This window comes from Oxyura jamaicensis, chromosome Z (assembly GCF_011077185.1).
Source record: "Oxyura jamaicensis isolate SHBP4307 breed ruddy duck chromosome Z, BPBGC_Ojam_1.0, whole genome shotgun sequence".
NCBI lineage: Eukaryota > Metazoa > Chordata > Aves > Anseriformes > Anatidae > Oxyura > Oxyura jamaicensis.
This window is the reverse complement of record NC_048926.1, coordinates 81,107,110-81,122,066: the sequence shown is the minus strand read 5'-3', so window position 1 is coordinate 81,122,066 and position 14,957 is coordinate 81,107,110. Positions and strand designations below refer to the sequence as shown.

The window sequence follows — 14,957 nt, the reverse complement described above, 5'->3', positions numbered from 1 at the left end:
TAGTGTGTATAAATTAAACAATGCTGTCAGAATACAAATAACTTGATGCCACGTTTATGTCTCCCAGTTTTGTTCTGACATCATGGAAGAACTTGACACATTGCTTCCATTGGCTCTGGCATGCAGAGATGATTCTCTTCAGGAAATTAGAGCAAACTTTGTAGAGGCCTGCAGCAAAGTAGCAACAGCTGTCCTGGCAAGACTAGAGGAGAAAAGCAAAGACGTTCCCGCCAAGGCTCCTCTGCCAAACTTGTATGCTGCTCTTTCCACAGCGATCTATGTCTTTCAGCATTTTACGATGTATAGCAATTTAATGAGAGAAAACAGCAAAAAGTGAGTCCCTTTGACATGTAATAATTTAATTCAAATGTAAATAATATAGGACTTCACTCCATTTTAGTGACGCAGTATGACGATAGTTTTCCAAATTGCATTGTATTTTTTAGCAAAAGCACTACATGTACTTTATTTATGGAAAGACCGGACTCAAAGCTGTTGATAATGTAAAACAACCATTACAAAACAAATAATTTATGTGTAAAATTTGCATTTCATTTGCAGTTCAATTTTTTTATATATTTTTTTTTATTTTTTTATGAAGCTTGAATAACTGGCATTGTCCAGAGAGCTGAAAGTACTTTGCAATCATATCAGTAGAAGGCTACAGCCTTAATTTTCTTTTCTGGCCTTTGCAATAGCTGAATTTGCTTAAAATCAAATTTGGCACATAGCAATCCAAGAGAACTTTATTAACATACACTCCCATGGTTTCTCCTTATACCATCTTTGTTCAGAAATGTGAACAAATATATCCAATCTACGTTTAGAATTTATTTTTCATTCATGCATTCTCATTTCAATGAAAATTGCATTTTCATTTCAATTTTCATTGAAAATTAGGAAAGCAGTAACATCTGACAGTATTTGACCTGGAAGGTAATATAATTACATTAGCTGTTTTTTTTGTTGTTGTTGTTTGTTTGTTTTTTGTTTGTTTTTGGCTTAGGATACTAGGAATATCTTCATTGGTCCATGTGTTTTGGCCATATGTGATTTAAAATTAGAAACTAGGCCTTTTGAGGGGAGCACCTGAACTACAACAATTTTGAAGGAATGTACGATTCCTAAAGTGTTATATACAATGTGCAGCTACTTTCCCTCTCATGATTTTAACCCTCTGCTTCATGAAGTATGCCTTTATGAAGGGGAAGCCTGAGTCAAAATATGGCTCAATCATTCTACTTACATGTATTCTGAAATGTGTCCCCAGAATACCTACCTACCAGAAACAGTCTCCAGACTCTGTGTTTGTTTTCTTTATCACATTTAACATTGGTGTATTTGTGCTTCAACACAGAATCTCCCAGTAACTGAATGACACATGCACTCTTATCTCAGAAAATAGGTTAAAGTAATATATTTCCAAGTGACTTGGTTAAATGAGAATTATAGAAGCGTAGATATACTTAAAGAACTTGTGAAACAGACCAGATTTTTTCAAAAATGAATGTTGGGTTCAGACTCCAGGACTGAAAGGAAATGAATGATTGATTCCTAATAATCAAAAGCATTTGCAGTACTGGGGATTGTTACCTCCTACTGCATGGCCTTTCAATCTTTGCTTCTTTGATCATTCTCTCTGAACAGACCCCTGTTCCTAGTGCCTGTCCAACAATATCAGGAATTCATCAACGTTCTCCAGTTTCAAGTTACGAACTACTGCGTCAGAGTTTGTGCTACAAGCATTTTACAGGATGCTGAGAGCCACCATTGGGATGACTGCAAAGCTTTTTATGAGGTGTGAAGTTAAGTTTACTATTCCTACTTCTTACAAAATGTGTTTTACTGGTTGCCAGCTTTCTGACTAATTAGAAGCATAAGATCAGCCTAATTTTACATAAAGATTGTTGGAATTAATTGAAGTATCTGGTTTTGCAGGCAAATGACTGTGTAAATCATATAAGAAAAAGTAGTAATTTATAGGTGATATAAGTAATTAAAATAGAGATTTTATGTTGTTTGCTTAATAAAATACTGTGTGCCAGGTTCAAGATGCCTTATGGAACTCAGTAAAAAGATCACTGTCATTTTAACTCTTCTTCTTGCAGAAAGTGTGACATATAAAATGGCAAGACAGATATATATATATATATTTTTCCTGGAAATCTTTAATCTGATTGAATATTCTTAGATGTTTGTTTTCAATTTATTTATTTATTTATTTATTTATTATCTTTTGTGAGTGAGGTAACGTAACAAGTAAAGATGGTCAATATAATTATCTTCAGCACTCAGCTATATATTTCTGAAATAACTGGTGGCATTTCACTTGCATTTTGCAGTTGTTGGTGTGCTCTTAAACTACAATTCTAATAGTTCTAAGAAAAAACAATAAGGTCAAGTGAATATATTATTATAATTTACTAATTATTTTTCCAAGTATAAGATATTAGAGACGTATACTACCTGATTTTTTTTCACATAATTTAAGGATGAAGTGGAAGTATAATAACTGTGATCTCCTGAAGACAAAGTCCTGCCCTTCCTTATTTCATTTACTGTATGAGAGAACCGGGGGAGTTTTCTTAAATGTTTTCTGTAGTTCTTACATGAGAGAAAAAACTCTGTGAAATATGTATTCTACAGATGTAACGTAAAGCTGCTGAGTCAGTGACAGAAGTCTGTACTGGTGATTAAACAGGCCTCAATATAAGTAATGGCATCAAATTTACATTCCTTAAGGATAATGAAATAAACACTTTGCTTTTGTTTGTATGTGAGCCCAGATATACTGGTTTGATAAGAAATAAATTGAGTAGCATTTGGCAACTGATGTAGGTCTGGTCTTGGTTGTAGTTCCTATGGTGCTGCCTCTGTTTGTTGTTGACCCAATAAACCCCACCGGACAGTTATTAACAATGGAGGAAAGCTAATTGTCACAAATAGCCATCTCAACAACAACAAAATAAAGAGTATTAATTAGCTAAATAATTTTATCAGTACCGATCAGAACTGACGTGTAGGAAGGGAGGAGGAAAGCTGATGTTTTGACTCTGTGTACTTGCAGGGCTTGAGGTCAGAAACATCTCCCTGCTCTTTTTCCTGAAAGATCTCCTAAGAATGCCACCAGGAAGAATAATGCTGAGCAACTGTTGACTTCTGTGTTGGTCTTGTAGGCATCCTGAGCAGAACAGGATAGCTTAAGACCTATTGTTTGTTACAGAAGCTTCTAGCTGTGAAAGATTGCTCCTTCCAACATATAAACTCATAGGAAGTGTGAGGTTCTTCCTCTTAAGTCAGACTGGAGACACACTTGTGCCCTTGTCCAAGGCAGAGGTTCATGGGCCTTGTTGCCTTCTCAGTGTATCCTTTGCTGTAAAAAGCATCATGATCTTGTTACTTTAAGGGGAAGGTGCACTTGGCTCTGTACTTCTGCATAGCTCATGAGTAGCCTAGCTCTTGAATGCAGTTTAGCTCAGGACCCTCGTTACCCTTTCTTTTCTGTCCCCCAGTTTTGAACATTATGACTATAAAAAAATCAGTAATCGTTTGTAAATCCTGAATGCAATTTCATAAAGGAAAAAAAAAAAAAAAAAAAAAAAATCTGTGTTCTCCCACTAACACTTCTTCTCACTACATAAGTAGGGGAGAAGCAAAGAGGAAGAAACCATTCTTCCCTCAGTCTTGTGTAGCATGCTTATAAACAAACTAAATGGCTATCCTACATTCCAGCAATCACATGGGCTTATTCTTCCTTTTCCCTGATAATATAGGACATTCAAGTGGTATTAAAGAATGTGATGGCCTTCCTTCCCATTCCCAACTAGTCATTAGTGCTACGATGGCTAATAAAACTGCTTGACTTACCTGATTTGTAAATCATCCTGAAATAAGAGAAAACCACTGAGAGAAAGACAAAGGGAAAGGAGGAAGGGGAGGCCGTGTCTGTGTTTGATTACACAGAGCTGCAGTTTCCATATCCAATTCTGTATTTATTTGTACAACAGTAACATCTGAGGAGAAGAACATTGGTAGCAAATGGTTATTACAATCTATAAAACAAAGCATTACGTCTTTTCTACATTGTTAAAACAAGAATAATGTCTTTTTAAATATATTTGCACTCTTATAACCATTTCAGTACCAGATCATTTGTCCTCATTCTGACGTGCACCTAGTCCATTAAGCAGTAACTGGAATTAAAATCAAAGCCAAAAGAACCATTATAATTAGAGATGTAGATCTCTAAACACGCAGATTCTAATCACTGTGAGGTGACAGTGATTTTATCGTATATTTTTTAAAAAGTTAATAAGTGATTTTGAAAGATATACGCAGTGATTTTGTGGTAATGTGAGATCTGAACTGAGCGTACAGCACTTAGTCTAAGCTGCCAGGGAATGAAACTCTCTGAGTTCAGTATCTCTTTGAAGGAGTGCACTGAACACCCACTGTGCCACTGGGCCGGCTCTCCAGATTATATTTTGGAATTAATCTTTTAGTGTAACAGACATCTGCTGTAGCTTTAGGAACTACGTTTTCTAATAGACAAAGAATAAAGAATTGTCTGTTCAAAGATAATATTTGAACATGGCTTATGTAATAAAGCACAGCTGCTTGTCTCCTGATATATAAGCTAAATAAAAGCTCACATCTGTGTGTTATATGAAGTCTGCAAAAATAGCAGATGTTTACCCGTGGAATTGTCTAGAAATGACAACAAACAGGTTAGAAAAGGGGAATTAAGCCCATTTAAGTCTTCAGTGAAACTCTGTGGCTTCTGCAGTGGTGGTACAATGTTGTAAAAAAGTTTTATTCAATTTACCACCATAAATTAAATAAAGCAAAGAAAATTAAGTAATTCATGTTTATAGTTAAAAAATAAAATTAGCTGGAATTCAATTACTTATTAAAAATAAATACCCTACATCATTAAGTTCAGTTAGAATTATAAATCTGGTTGTTAAGTGTTCATTTTTTTTTAGATTTAGTTTTGTGTGTCAAAGATATGATGAAAATGAATTAGTTTCTATTAGGGATTCAGACTAATTATTTTACAGCTTCTATGTTTGTTCTGTACAAGTAGAAAAGTTTTTGCAAAGTATGGGAGGTGTTAGTAAAATGTCTGTAAGATGACGTTAAGGCTTTTTTTTTTTCTTTTTTTTTTCTTTTTTTTTTTTCTGGATAAATTCTACAGGAATATATCTCAAGAGTAGTCATGATATTATATCTAAGAAATCCACACTCACATAAATGTATTATTAAGATTTGAGTTATGCAAACCTACGAAATTATAAGTAGAGTAATGAATTAAACTAGTACTTTCTTATAATGATGTTTCATTATATCCTCTGATAATTTTTAAAGATTGTATCACGTAAGAAAAATGGGAAATTATTTTAATCTGATTTCTGTACGTTCTGATCCATTTTTGATCAATATAAGATCCTATTTTACCTGTGTGCAAAGACACGGCTGGTGCTTAATTGTACGAAGTATCAGAAAGACTGGTTTTGTTGGATCATACTTGAACCTGTTCTAAAATGTCACTGGCTCTGCATGTGAAGAAAAGTAGGCATATAATTTACCTTTGAAACTTGCCTGTATTACATTTTTATTTTCTGTATTAGTGAAAATGGGAAAATTGGTAGTTTTGATTTTTTTCTTTTTCTTCTTCTTCTTTTTTCTCCCCCTTAATGAGATGGTAGAGATGCCTATGTCAATCACAAATTTAATGAGTAGGGCAGTGGTCACAAGTTAAGTACTTCAGTACTTTGTCATAATTTGCTGCTTTTTAATATAAATTACACTTCAAATATAATGGCAGAGAAACATGGAATAATGACAACTTCCAACAATCTGCTTACATGGTGTATTTAAAAAGAAGCCAGATTATTTTCTTTAGGGAAGAATGTCTATCAAACTTTACAGTGTTTTAAAAAACGTGGGTTTTTTTTATTTATTTATTTTTCTATATCTGATAATGCAGAAATATTTTAAAAAATCTTAAAATATTTCTCAACTTCATTGCAATGTGGGAGGTGAAGGTTCAGGACTTTTATTTATTATTATTATTATTATATGTATTCAGCCCCATTCTAGAGCTATTTTCTGAACAGGTCTTAGTTGAAATACTTGAATTTGAATTAAAATCTGTTCTTCTTAAATATGTTATGAATTGACTACTATGATTTTGACTGGTTTGTATTTTTCTTTGGTTTTGGAGTTGTTCTGTGTAGATGATGAAATATTAATAGCAATTTTCCTTTCCAGAAAATATTTTGTTAAAATCAGTTGACATTATGACATTATCAGATGAAATATATATATACATATATATATATAAATTCTGAACCTCTTATTAATAGTTTAGTTGCTCTTTTTTTTTTTTTTCCCAATTTTTACTGTATCCTCACTATGCATAATCAAAGGTTCATAATAATAGTTATATTATGTCATAATTATGAATGTGGGAAAATACACAAGCTTAAGTAATTTAAGTAACTATTTTCTGTTGAGGATAAAGAAACTGGTGTATCAAATTCATATGAGTATTATCGTGCCTATAGAATATGTTTTTAAACTGAACTTACAACACTATAGGCTTTGAGAGTAGGTTAGTTAAGGATATAGAAGGGCAAATGCATGTGGTTTACTTTGGTGGCAGAATTCTAGGTTTGTAACTGAAATGAAGCAAGTGTTTCTTTGCTAATAAAGATGTTTCACATCTTGTCAAGGACCATTTCTTGATCATCATGTGGTTGAAATTCTTCAGCTATTTCCTTTCAGGTTGAATTAATTAGACTCGCAGAAACTAAATTGATATTTTGGAAGGTGTTTTTCTACTATTTACTGTGTGCTGGTTTCGCTAGGGGGAGAGATGCTCATTCTCTGTCCAGATGTGGCATTACTTCTGCTGTGCTCTTCATCATGACCTATGGACCATTCTACCTCCCAAGTTAGCCCAGGAGATTCTTACGGATGTGCTAGAGCAATCTTTGGCCGTGCTGTCCTCCAGATATATGCAGGCCTGTCCCAGTTACAAGAGAACCCCACAAATCAGGTAACAGTTACATACATAATTTTTATGGGTAAAATACATAAATCTTAGTTTTCTGCTACACATTGCTTTACTTCAAGTTAAATATTAATATACATGGGGGGGGGGCGGGAGGGTATAAACACAACATATATTTTCAGGATCATTTTAATTCAATATATTTTGTATATTTAAGTATATTTGGACGTTGTATACTGACGATCACAGAATCAAAGAAGTATTTATGAAATTGTGATATAAACTGCTTGACTTTTTGAAAATTTCATGGGTGGATCGAGGAGTGGTGCTGCAATTAAAAAATGTGAAAAGAATTGGCATCCTAAGAAATCAAACCATTTATTCATGAAGAAAACTCCATGTGCTCTGTTTTTTTCATTTCTTTTCTTTTCAAGTGAAAGACCTTCTGGGTCACATCAAAATATTTACCAGGATGAAGACAGCAGCACAGAAAGCTGTTCCTTCTCCTGTCATTTTTGGAAACAGGAAGTTGGAAGTTCTCTTTGTTGGGATTTCTCTTTCCCAGAGGCTCTTTTTAATAAATGTTAAAACAGGTGTTTCAAGGTGGAAGTTCATCCTATCTCTGTCCATTCACTTGTTATCCAATGTTTTATTAGATTGAATAAGTTGGTGTATTTGTCATCCTGCTCTTTGCTACTCTTCTTTACTACATAAATATACGTGTCTGTGTTTAAATGTTGAAAGTGATATGCTCCATGATATGCCACGTGATATGCCACGTGAGTGAAAAACTAAAAGAGGTTGTCATTTGTAGGAGATGGAAGACATTCAGCAGAGATGTTCTGTGTGATCAGTGAGCTAAGCATTATGTGCTGCCTTCATAAGTTGTATTGTGAAGAGAAAGACAGTGTCATGGAAGGTTTAACTTATTTGTACAAGCTCACATTCTTGATATAGCTGGGCAAAAAAAAAAAAAACACAACCTGTTATTCAGGGTATGCCAATGTTGACATGCTTTATTTCTGCCTTAATTTCAGTTGTAGGTCTTTCTTTATTTTCAGGTATAGTTTCATGCAAATTCGGGGAAAAAAATTCTGGAAAAAAAATATATCTCAGATATATAAGAATGTGTATTGACACAGTATTCCTTGAATGTAGAAATAATCGTTTGCTTCCAAATAATGAATAAAACTCTACTTTTTGCATTGTCTTTTTTGAAGATAGGCTGTTTTGCATAAGGTAATTCATGAATTTATCACTAAATGAATTGAGTTATCCAGTCATATGCAAATGAAAAAGCAATTTATAATGAATATTATTTAATACATTTTATCACTGGTTTTCTTTATATATATATATATATGTATATACATATATATACACACACATAGTACTGTGCTTTGGGGGCTTCTTTTCTCTCAATGTTCCTTGAGATGTTAGAAACCTACAATATTGCCAAATCCCTGTTCACATCTGGTTGCACAGGTTTTCCAAAAATAAGAGGAATCATTAAAATGCAGATAATCATATATGTACCCATTGGCTTTTAGGCACTTAGGTGCTTCTTGAAGTCCTACTTCAAGCCTGCCATATATTTTGTGTTATCTATCTATTTACTATCTCTTGTATGTCAGCATCCTCTTGTGAAATTTTGTTGCTGTAGTTTGGGTTTTTGCTAATGTTTAGGCCAATTACCCATGATACTCTGCTGTTCAATATCAAAGTAACTAATTACTGATTCAGAAATGTTCCACATCATAATGTGTTGCCTGGCAGTTCAAGTTCTGCAAACTGAAGATTTAGTTCACTTGTCATTATTTTTTTCCTCTAGTAGCATTTGAAAATAGTATATACAATCTAATATTGCGTTATCATAAGGAAAACTAAATTAAATTTATTTGGATGTAGTGTTGAAGGTAAGTTGTTCCCATCTAGTGGCATTGTCCTTTTAAAGAGGACATTTCCGTGTTTTGCTAGTCTTCTGTTTTCTTCTATTTTTTGTTGTTAGAGGAGAACTCTTTAACTGAAATTTACCACTATCCTAATGTCCTACGTAATACTACTTTCCCTTTTTCTTTCCTACAGAATAGATATTGCAGCAATTTTGATGTCCACTGAAAACATGCTGTGGTCAGTTTGCAGTTCAGTACATGAATTTCTGAATCCACATGAAGACAGAGATCTCAAGATCTATAAAATACATACCCACTGCAATAATCTGCTCTCTGTGCTAGCTATTTTAACTTCTCCACTGAAGAATTTGTATGAGTGAGTATGAAATAAACATTCAATTTGAGATAAAATAGGTATTGAACTTAAGCTGACGTATTCTCAAGATGAATAATTGTGCTGAAATACAAGTGCAATGCACATTGTTGAAACAATTTCATAACCTTTGAATGTTTCTTGATTTGGTCTTGAACCAAATGATCTTGCTTAAAGACCAGTAAAGACTACTGGGATTTTATTAGCTTTGGATTAACCTCTTCAAGGTAAACTAGAATGTTCTGCTGTCATCCCATAATAATTCTATGAGTACTAGAATTTAAAGATAATTTACTGAATGTCATTGTGGGAGTCTATTACAGACCACCTGGCCAGGACAACAACGCCGATGAATTATTCTTTGCAGAACTAAGAGATGCCTCTAGATCAACTCCCCTTGTCCTTATGGGGGATTTCAACTTGCCAGACATCAACTGGGATCACCACACGGCTGACACGAGCAAGTTCCAGAGGTTCATAAAGCACCTAGATGATAACTTCTTGGTGAAGGTGCTAAGGGAGCTAACTAGGAAAGGTGCCCTCCTAGATCTGTTGCTGGAGAACAGAGAGGGTCTTGTGGGAGACATGGCAATTGGCGGCTGTCTCGGCCATAGTGACCATGAAGTGGTTGAGTTTAGAATTTATGGTGACAGAAGGAAAACTGCCACCAAAACATCAGCAAAGGATATGGGGAAAGCAGACTTCAGGCTGCTCAGGGAACTAGTCAGCAAGGTCCCCTGGGAAAATGCTTTTGAAGGCATTGGCGTCCATCAGTGCTGGTCAGTCTTTAAGCACTGCCTCCTAAAAGCACAAGATCAGGCAATTCCAAAACATTGGAAGTAAGGCAGGCGTGGCAGCAGGCTGACCTGGCTGACTAGGGATCTTCTACTGGAGCTTAGGTGGAAAAAGAAAGTATATGGCTGCTGGAAGAAGGGTCAGACAATGAGGAAGGAATACAGGGATGCTGTTCGTGTTTGTAGGGAGAAAATTCATGTGGCGAAAGCCCAGCTAGAGTTGAAGCTGGCCATGGCTGAGGGAGACAATAAAAAAGTTTTTTTTAGATATGTGAAGAGAAAAAGGAGAACCAAAGAAAACATAGGTCCACTGCTTGATCGGGAAGGTCACCTCACAGACAATGACACAGGCAAAGCAGAGATGTTTAATGCTTTCTTCGCCTCTGTCTTCAACGCTGATGATGGCTTCAGAACCCAGGGTGCCCTGAGCTGGAGGACCGTGACGCTGGGAATGACAAACTCCCAACCAACTCTGAACATGTGCGGGATTTGCTGCTGCACCTGGATCCATACAAGTCCATGGGTCCGGATGGAATTCATCCCAGGGTGCTTAAAGAGCTGGCTGACGTCATCGTGGGACCTCTCTCAATTATTTTTCAATGATCTTGGGAATCTGGAGAGGTCCCGGTAGACTGGAGGCTGGCAATTTTCAAGAAGGGTAAGAAAGAAGACCCTGTCAATTACAGGCCTGTCAGTCTCACGTCCGTGCCTGGAAAAATTATGGAGAAGATGATCCTTGAAGTTATTGAAGTGCACCTGGGGGACAATGCAGTCATTGGTCGCAGCCAGCATGGGTTCATGAGGGGTAGGGCCTGCCTAACACATTTGATTTCCTTTTATGATAAGATCACCCATCTAGTTGACCAAGGGAAACCAGCTGATATGATCTTTTTGGACTTCAGCAAAGCCTTGGAAATGTTTTTTCATAGGATCCTACTGGACAAAATGTCCAGCATACAACTAGACAAAAACATCATCCAATGGGTGAGCAATTGGCTGACGGGCAGGGCTCAAAGGGTTGTGGTAAATGGGGCCACATCGGGCTGGTGAATGGTCACTAGTGGGGTCCCTCAAGGCTCCATTTCAGGGCCAGTCCTCTTCCATGTTTTTATAAATGATTAGATGTAGGACTAGAATGTATTTTGAGCAAATTTGCCAATGACACCAAACTTGGAGGAGTTGTGGACTTGGATGAGGGTGGAAAGGCCTTGCAGGGAGATCTGGACAGGTTGGAGAGCTGGGCGATCACCAACCACATGAAGTTTAACAAGAGCAAGTGGTGGGTCCTGCAACGGGGATGGGGCAACCCTGGCTGTACGTACAGACTGGGTGATGAGGTGCTGGAGAGCAGCCCTGCAGAGAGGGATCTGGGGGTCATGGCTGACAGCAAGTTGAAAATGAGCCAGCAGTGTGCCCTGGCAGCCGGAAGGGCCAACCGTGTCCTGGGGTGCATCAAGCACGGCATTGCTAGTCAGTCAGGGGAAGTGATTGTCCCGCTCTACTCTGCGGCCTCACCTCGAGCACTGTGTGCAGTTCTGGGCACCACAGTACAAAAAGGACATGAAACTGTTGGAGAGTGTCCAGAGGAGGGCAACAAAGATGGTGACGGGCCTGGAGGGGATGACGTATGAAGAGTGGCTGAGGTCACTGGGCCTGTTCAGCCTGGAGAAGAGGAGGCTGAGGGGGGCCTCATCGCGGTCTAAAACTTCCTCGCGAGGGGGAGTGGAGAGGCGGGTGACCTGTTCTCCGTAATCACCAGTGATAGGACCTGTGGGAACGGGGTTAAGCTGAGGCGGGGGAGGTTTAGGCTGGACATCAGGAGGAGGTTCTTCACTGAGAGGGTGTTCGCACACTGGAACAGGCTCCCCAGGGAAGAAGTCACTGCACTAAAGCCTGTCTGAATTTAAGAAGCGTTTGCACTGTGCACTTAGTCACATGGTGTAAACTTTTGGGTAGACCTGTGCGGTGCCAGGAGTTGGACTTGATGATCTTTATGGGTCCCTTCCAACTTGGGATATTCTTTGATTCTATGATTCTTTGAAATTATTATCTGGTTACATGACTAGCAAGTGTTAGAAATTTTAATTATTTTTTTTTTTTTAAGAGAAAGAGTACAAAACTCCCATCTTTATAAAAATTATGTCTTCAAATTCACTAATGCAAACTAAGATACATTACTTGCACTGAAGTTAGATCTGAGTCTTCCATTGTTTTTGGTGCTAAAAAATCAGAAGTAAATTCTAAGAGAATTTAAGAGAAAATAAGAGAAAATACAAAAAGAACTCTCAAATTTGTATATTAAAAATGAAAAAAGTCAAAACCTATTCTGTTTTTTATTTTATTATTCTAAATAAGAATATTCTTAGTATTATTAGTGGTACAAATAGGAAGGTGGAGTTCTTCATGTAAGTTTCTTGAACTGCATATTTATTGCCATATGTGGTCTCATTTCAATATTTATGGGATTTGTGGAACATGCAAAAGTGGATTGTAAGTGGGTGTGTGATCTTATATAACTCAAGCTTACGTAGATAGCAATTAAGAGGGTGCCTCATGAGCAAACTAAGTAATTCTGCTGTGGCAAAACTAAGGTGGGCAGCAATGGACATTGTGGTAGCAGTAACTAACTACTTCTACTGTCAGTTTTAACATGTCACCTTTCCTTTGTGAAAGCACTTACATCTATCGACTAAAATAAGTATTCTGTCCCTTTTAGGTATTCCAGTCTCCTCCACTAATAACTGTAATGTTGTTTACAGATTTATGTATACCTGGAATGATAAAATCTGTGTACTAAGCTCGGAACTCACTGAGTTCCAGTGTAAAGTGCCAATGGAGAGAGTGAAAGTATTTTGTATTTTATGTAAAATCATAGAATCATCGAATATCCTGAACTGGAAGGGTTCCACAAGGATCATAAAGTCTAAATTCTGGGTCTGAGCAGGACCACCCCAAAACCAGACTATATGTATGTCTGAGAATTGTACAGATTTACTACTTGGTCATATAGATCATCAAGATTACTTATGCATCTAAGTTTCAGGATACTAATCTGGTTTTCTAAATATCAAAAACTTGACATGTACAGGATGTAGCAGTTATACAAAGTCCTCTGCAAATTGCAAACAAAGCTGACAAATTTTGCTTAAGAAGAATATAAAAAATGTCATATTTTGTTATATGTTTATAAAAATAACATTAAAACTGAAAAGCATTGTTAGAGAGATGATGCATGGTTTTTCTCTGAGTTAAAAGGGATACATTTTATGAACTGTGTATTCAGCACTTTTGTTTTCAAAACCCTTTGAGACTCTATATCAAAACAGTTCTTTTTTATTGCATGTTTCATTACAACCAATATTTGTCAGGTAACCTAACCCACTAATTATATTTTAGATTACAAAGAAAAAACAGGTTTACCAGATTAGTTTCTCAGATGACTATATCCAATTGGTAGTGCTTTCATATACCAAGTTTTATGTTGAATTTCTAGGTTCGTTAGTTACTGAGCTATATGTAGTTCATCACATTAAGAATCTATCAATAACGAATTTAGAGGTTATGCATGATTTTAAAGGAATATTAATCCTTCATCAGTTCTCTTTAGAATTACAGCTGTATAATCAAAATTTCCATCTGTTTTGTTCATTCTATACCTTGGAAAACTTCGGTAAAATTAACTGGAAGTGAAGTAAAGATTTTGCTATTAAATCTATCATGCTCTCTATTTGTACCACAAGTTTTCCCTGCAGGGGATAGTTTTAAATTAAACTTTAGACTGCTTAAGAAAGTCCTGTGTAATCATAAAAGTGTTGATGACAGACCGTTGTGTTTCAGGAGTTTACTAATAATAGTACTGGCTAGTTTCCAGCTTACTAGAGATGTGGTGTTGGCTGTTACTTCTAGGGAATTAGAATTATTCAAGAACCTTTATTATGTAGTTCAAATGCAGCAAAAATAGTAGGGGTGCTGAAAAATTAATAATATACTTAATTTAAATAAACTGATTCTGGCAGATGGTTTCTCTCTCCTAATTCTCAGATCAGACCTTGTGCTTCCTGCTGTCACTTAGTGTCTTTTCTGTATGAAAAGTGTGCAAGATTCACCTGTGAATCTTGGGTCATCATCAGTTTTTAGCCCTCACTCACATGTCACGGGGTGGGATACCTTGAGCTAAGTCATGTTAGTCAAAGCTCCATCCATCCTGGCCTTGAGCACTTTTAGGATTCTGCACCTGGGATGGGGACAACCCTGGCTGTACATACAGACTACGAATGAGAGGCTTTAGAGCAGCCCCACAGAACTGATCTAGGGGTTATAGACAAAGGCAAGCTGAACATGAGTCAACCATGTGTCCTAGCAGCCAAAAGGGCTAATCAAATCCTGGGGTGTATTGGACACAGCATGGCTGAGTGGAGTGATTGTCCTGCTCTGCTCTGCACTGGTGTGGCCTCACCTCGAGTACTGTGTGCAGCTTTGGGTGCTACAGTATAAGGACATAAAACTACTAGAGATTGTCCAAAGGAAGGCTACAAAGATGGTGAAAGGTCTAGAAGGCAAGATGTATGGATAGTGTCTGAAGTCACTTGCTTTTTTCAGCCTAGAGGAGTCTGAGGGGCTGCTTCATGGTGGACCATAGCTTCCTCACAAGGGGGAGTGGAGGGGTAGACACTGATCGATTCTCTCAGTGGCCATGACAGTGGTCAAGCCTGTCAGAGCTCAAGAAGCATTTGGACAATGCTCTCAGAAATATGGTTTGATTTTGGGTGGTCTGGTGTAGAGCCAGGAGTTGGACTTGTTGATTCTTGTGGGTCCCTTCACACTCAGGATGTTCTATGATTCTGTGACCTCACTGCAAGGCCTCTACACCCTCAAGCAAG

The 14,957-nt window shown here is 36.9% G+C and overlaps 1 protein-coding gene across 7 annotated transcripts in view; it reads left to right on the top strand.

The window, feature by feature from the left end:
• The window catches only part of KIAA0825 (KIAA0825 ortholog), a 252,687-nt gene that overhangs the window by 84,028 nt on the left and 153,702 nt on the right, over window positions 1-14,957 (top strand). For all 7 annotated transcript variants that reach the window (XM_035310864.1, XM_035310865.1, XM_035310863.1 and 4 more), the window contains 4 exons: window positions 68-333; window positions 1,648-1,798; window positions 6,873-7,063; window positions 9,104-9,286. In XM_035310864.1, coding sequence (XP_035166755.1) covers window positions 68-333; window positions 1,648-1,798; window positions 6,873-7,063; window positions 9,104-9,286 — 791 coding nt within the window. The remainder of the gene's footprint in view (window positions 1-67; window positions 334-1,647; window positions 1,799-6,872; window positions 7,064-9,103; window positions 9,287-14,957) is intronic.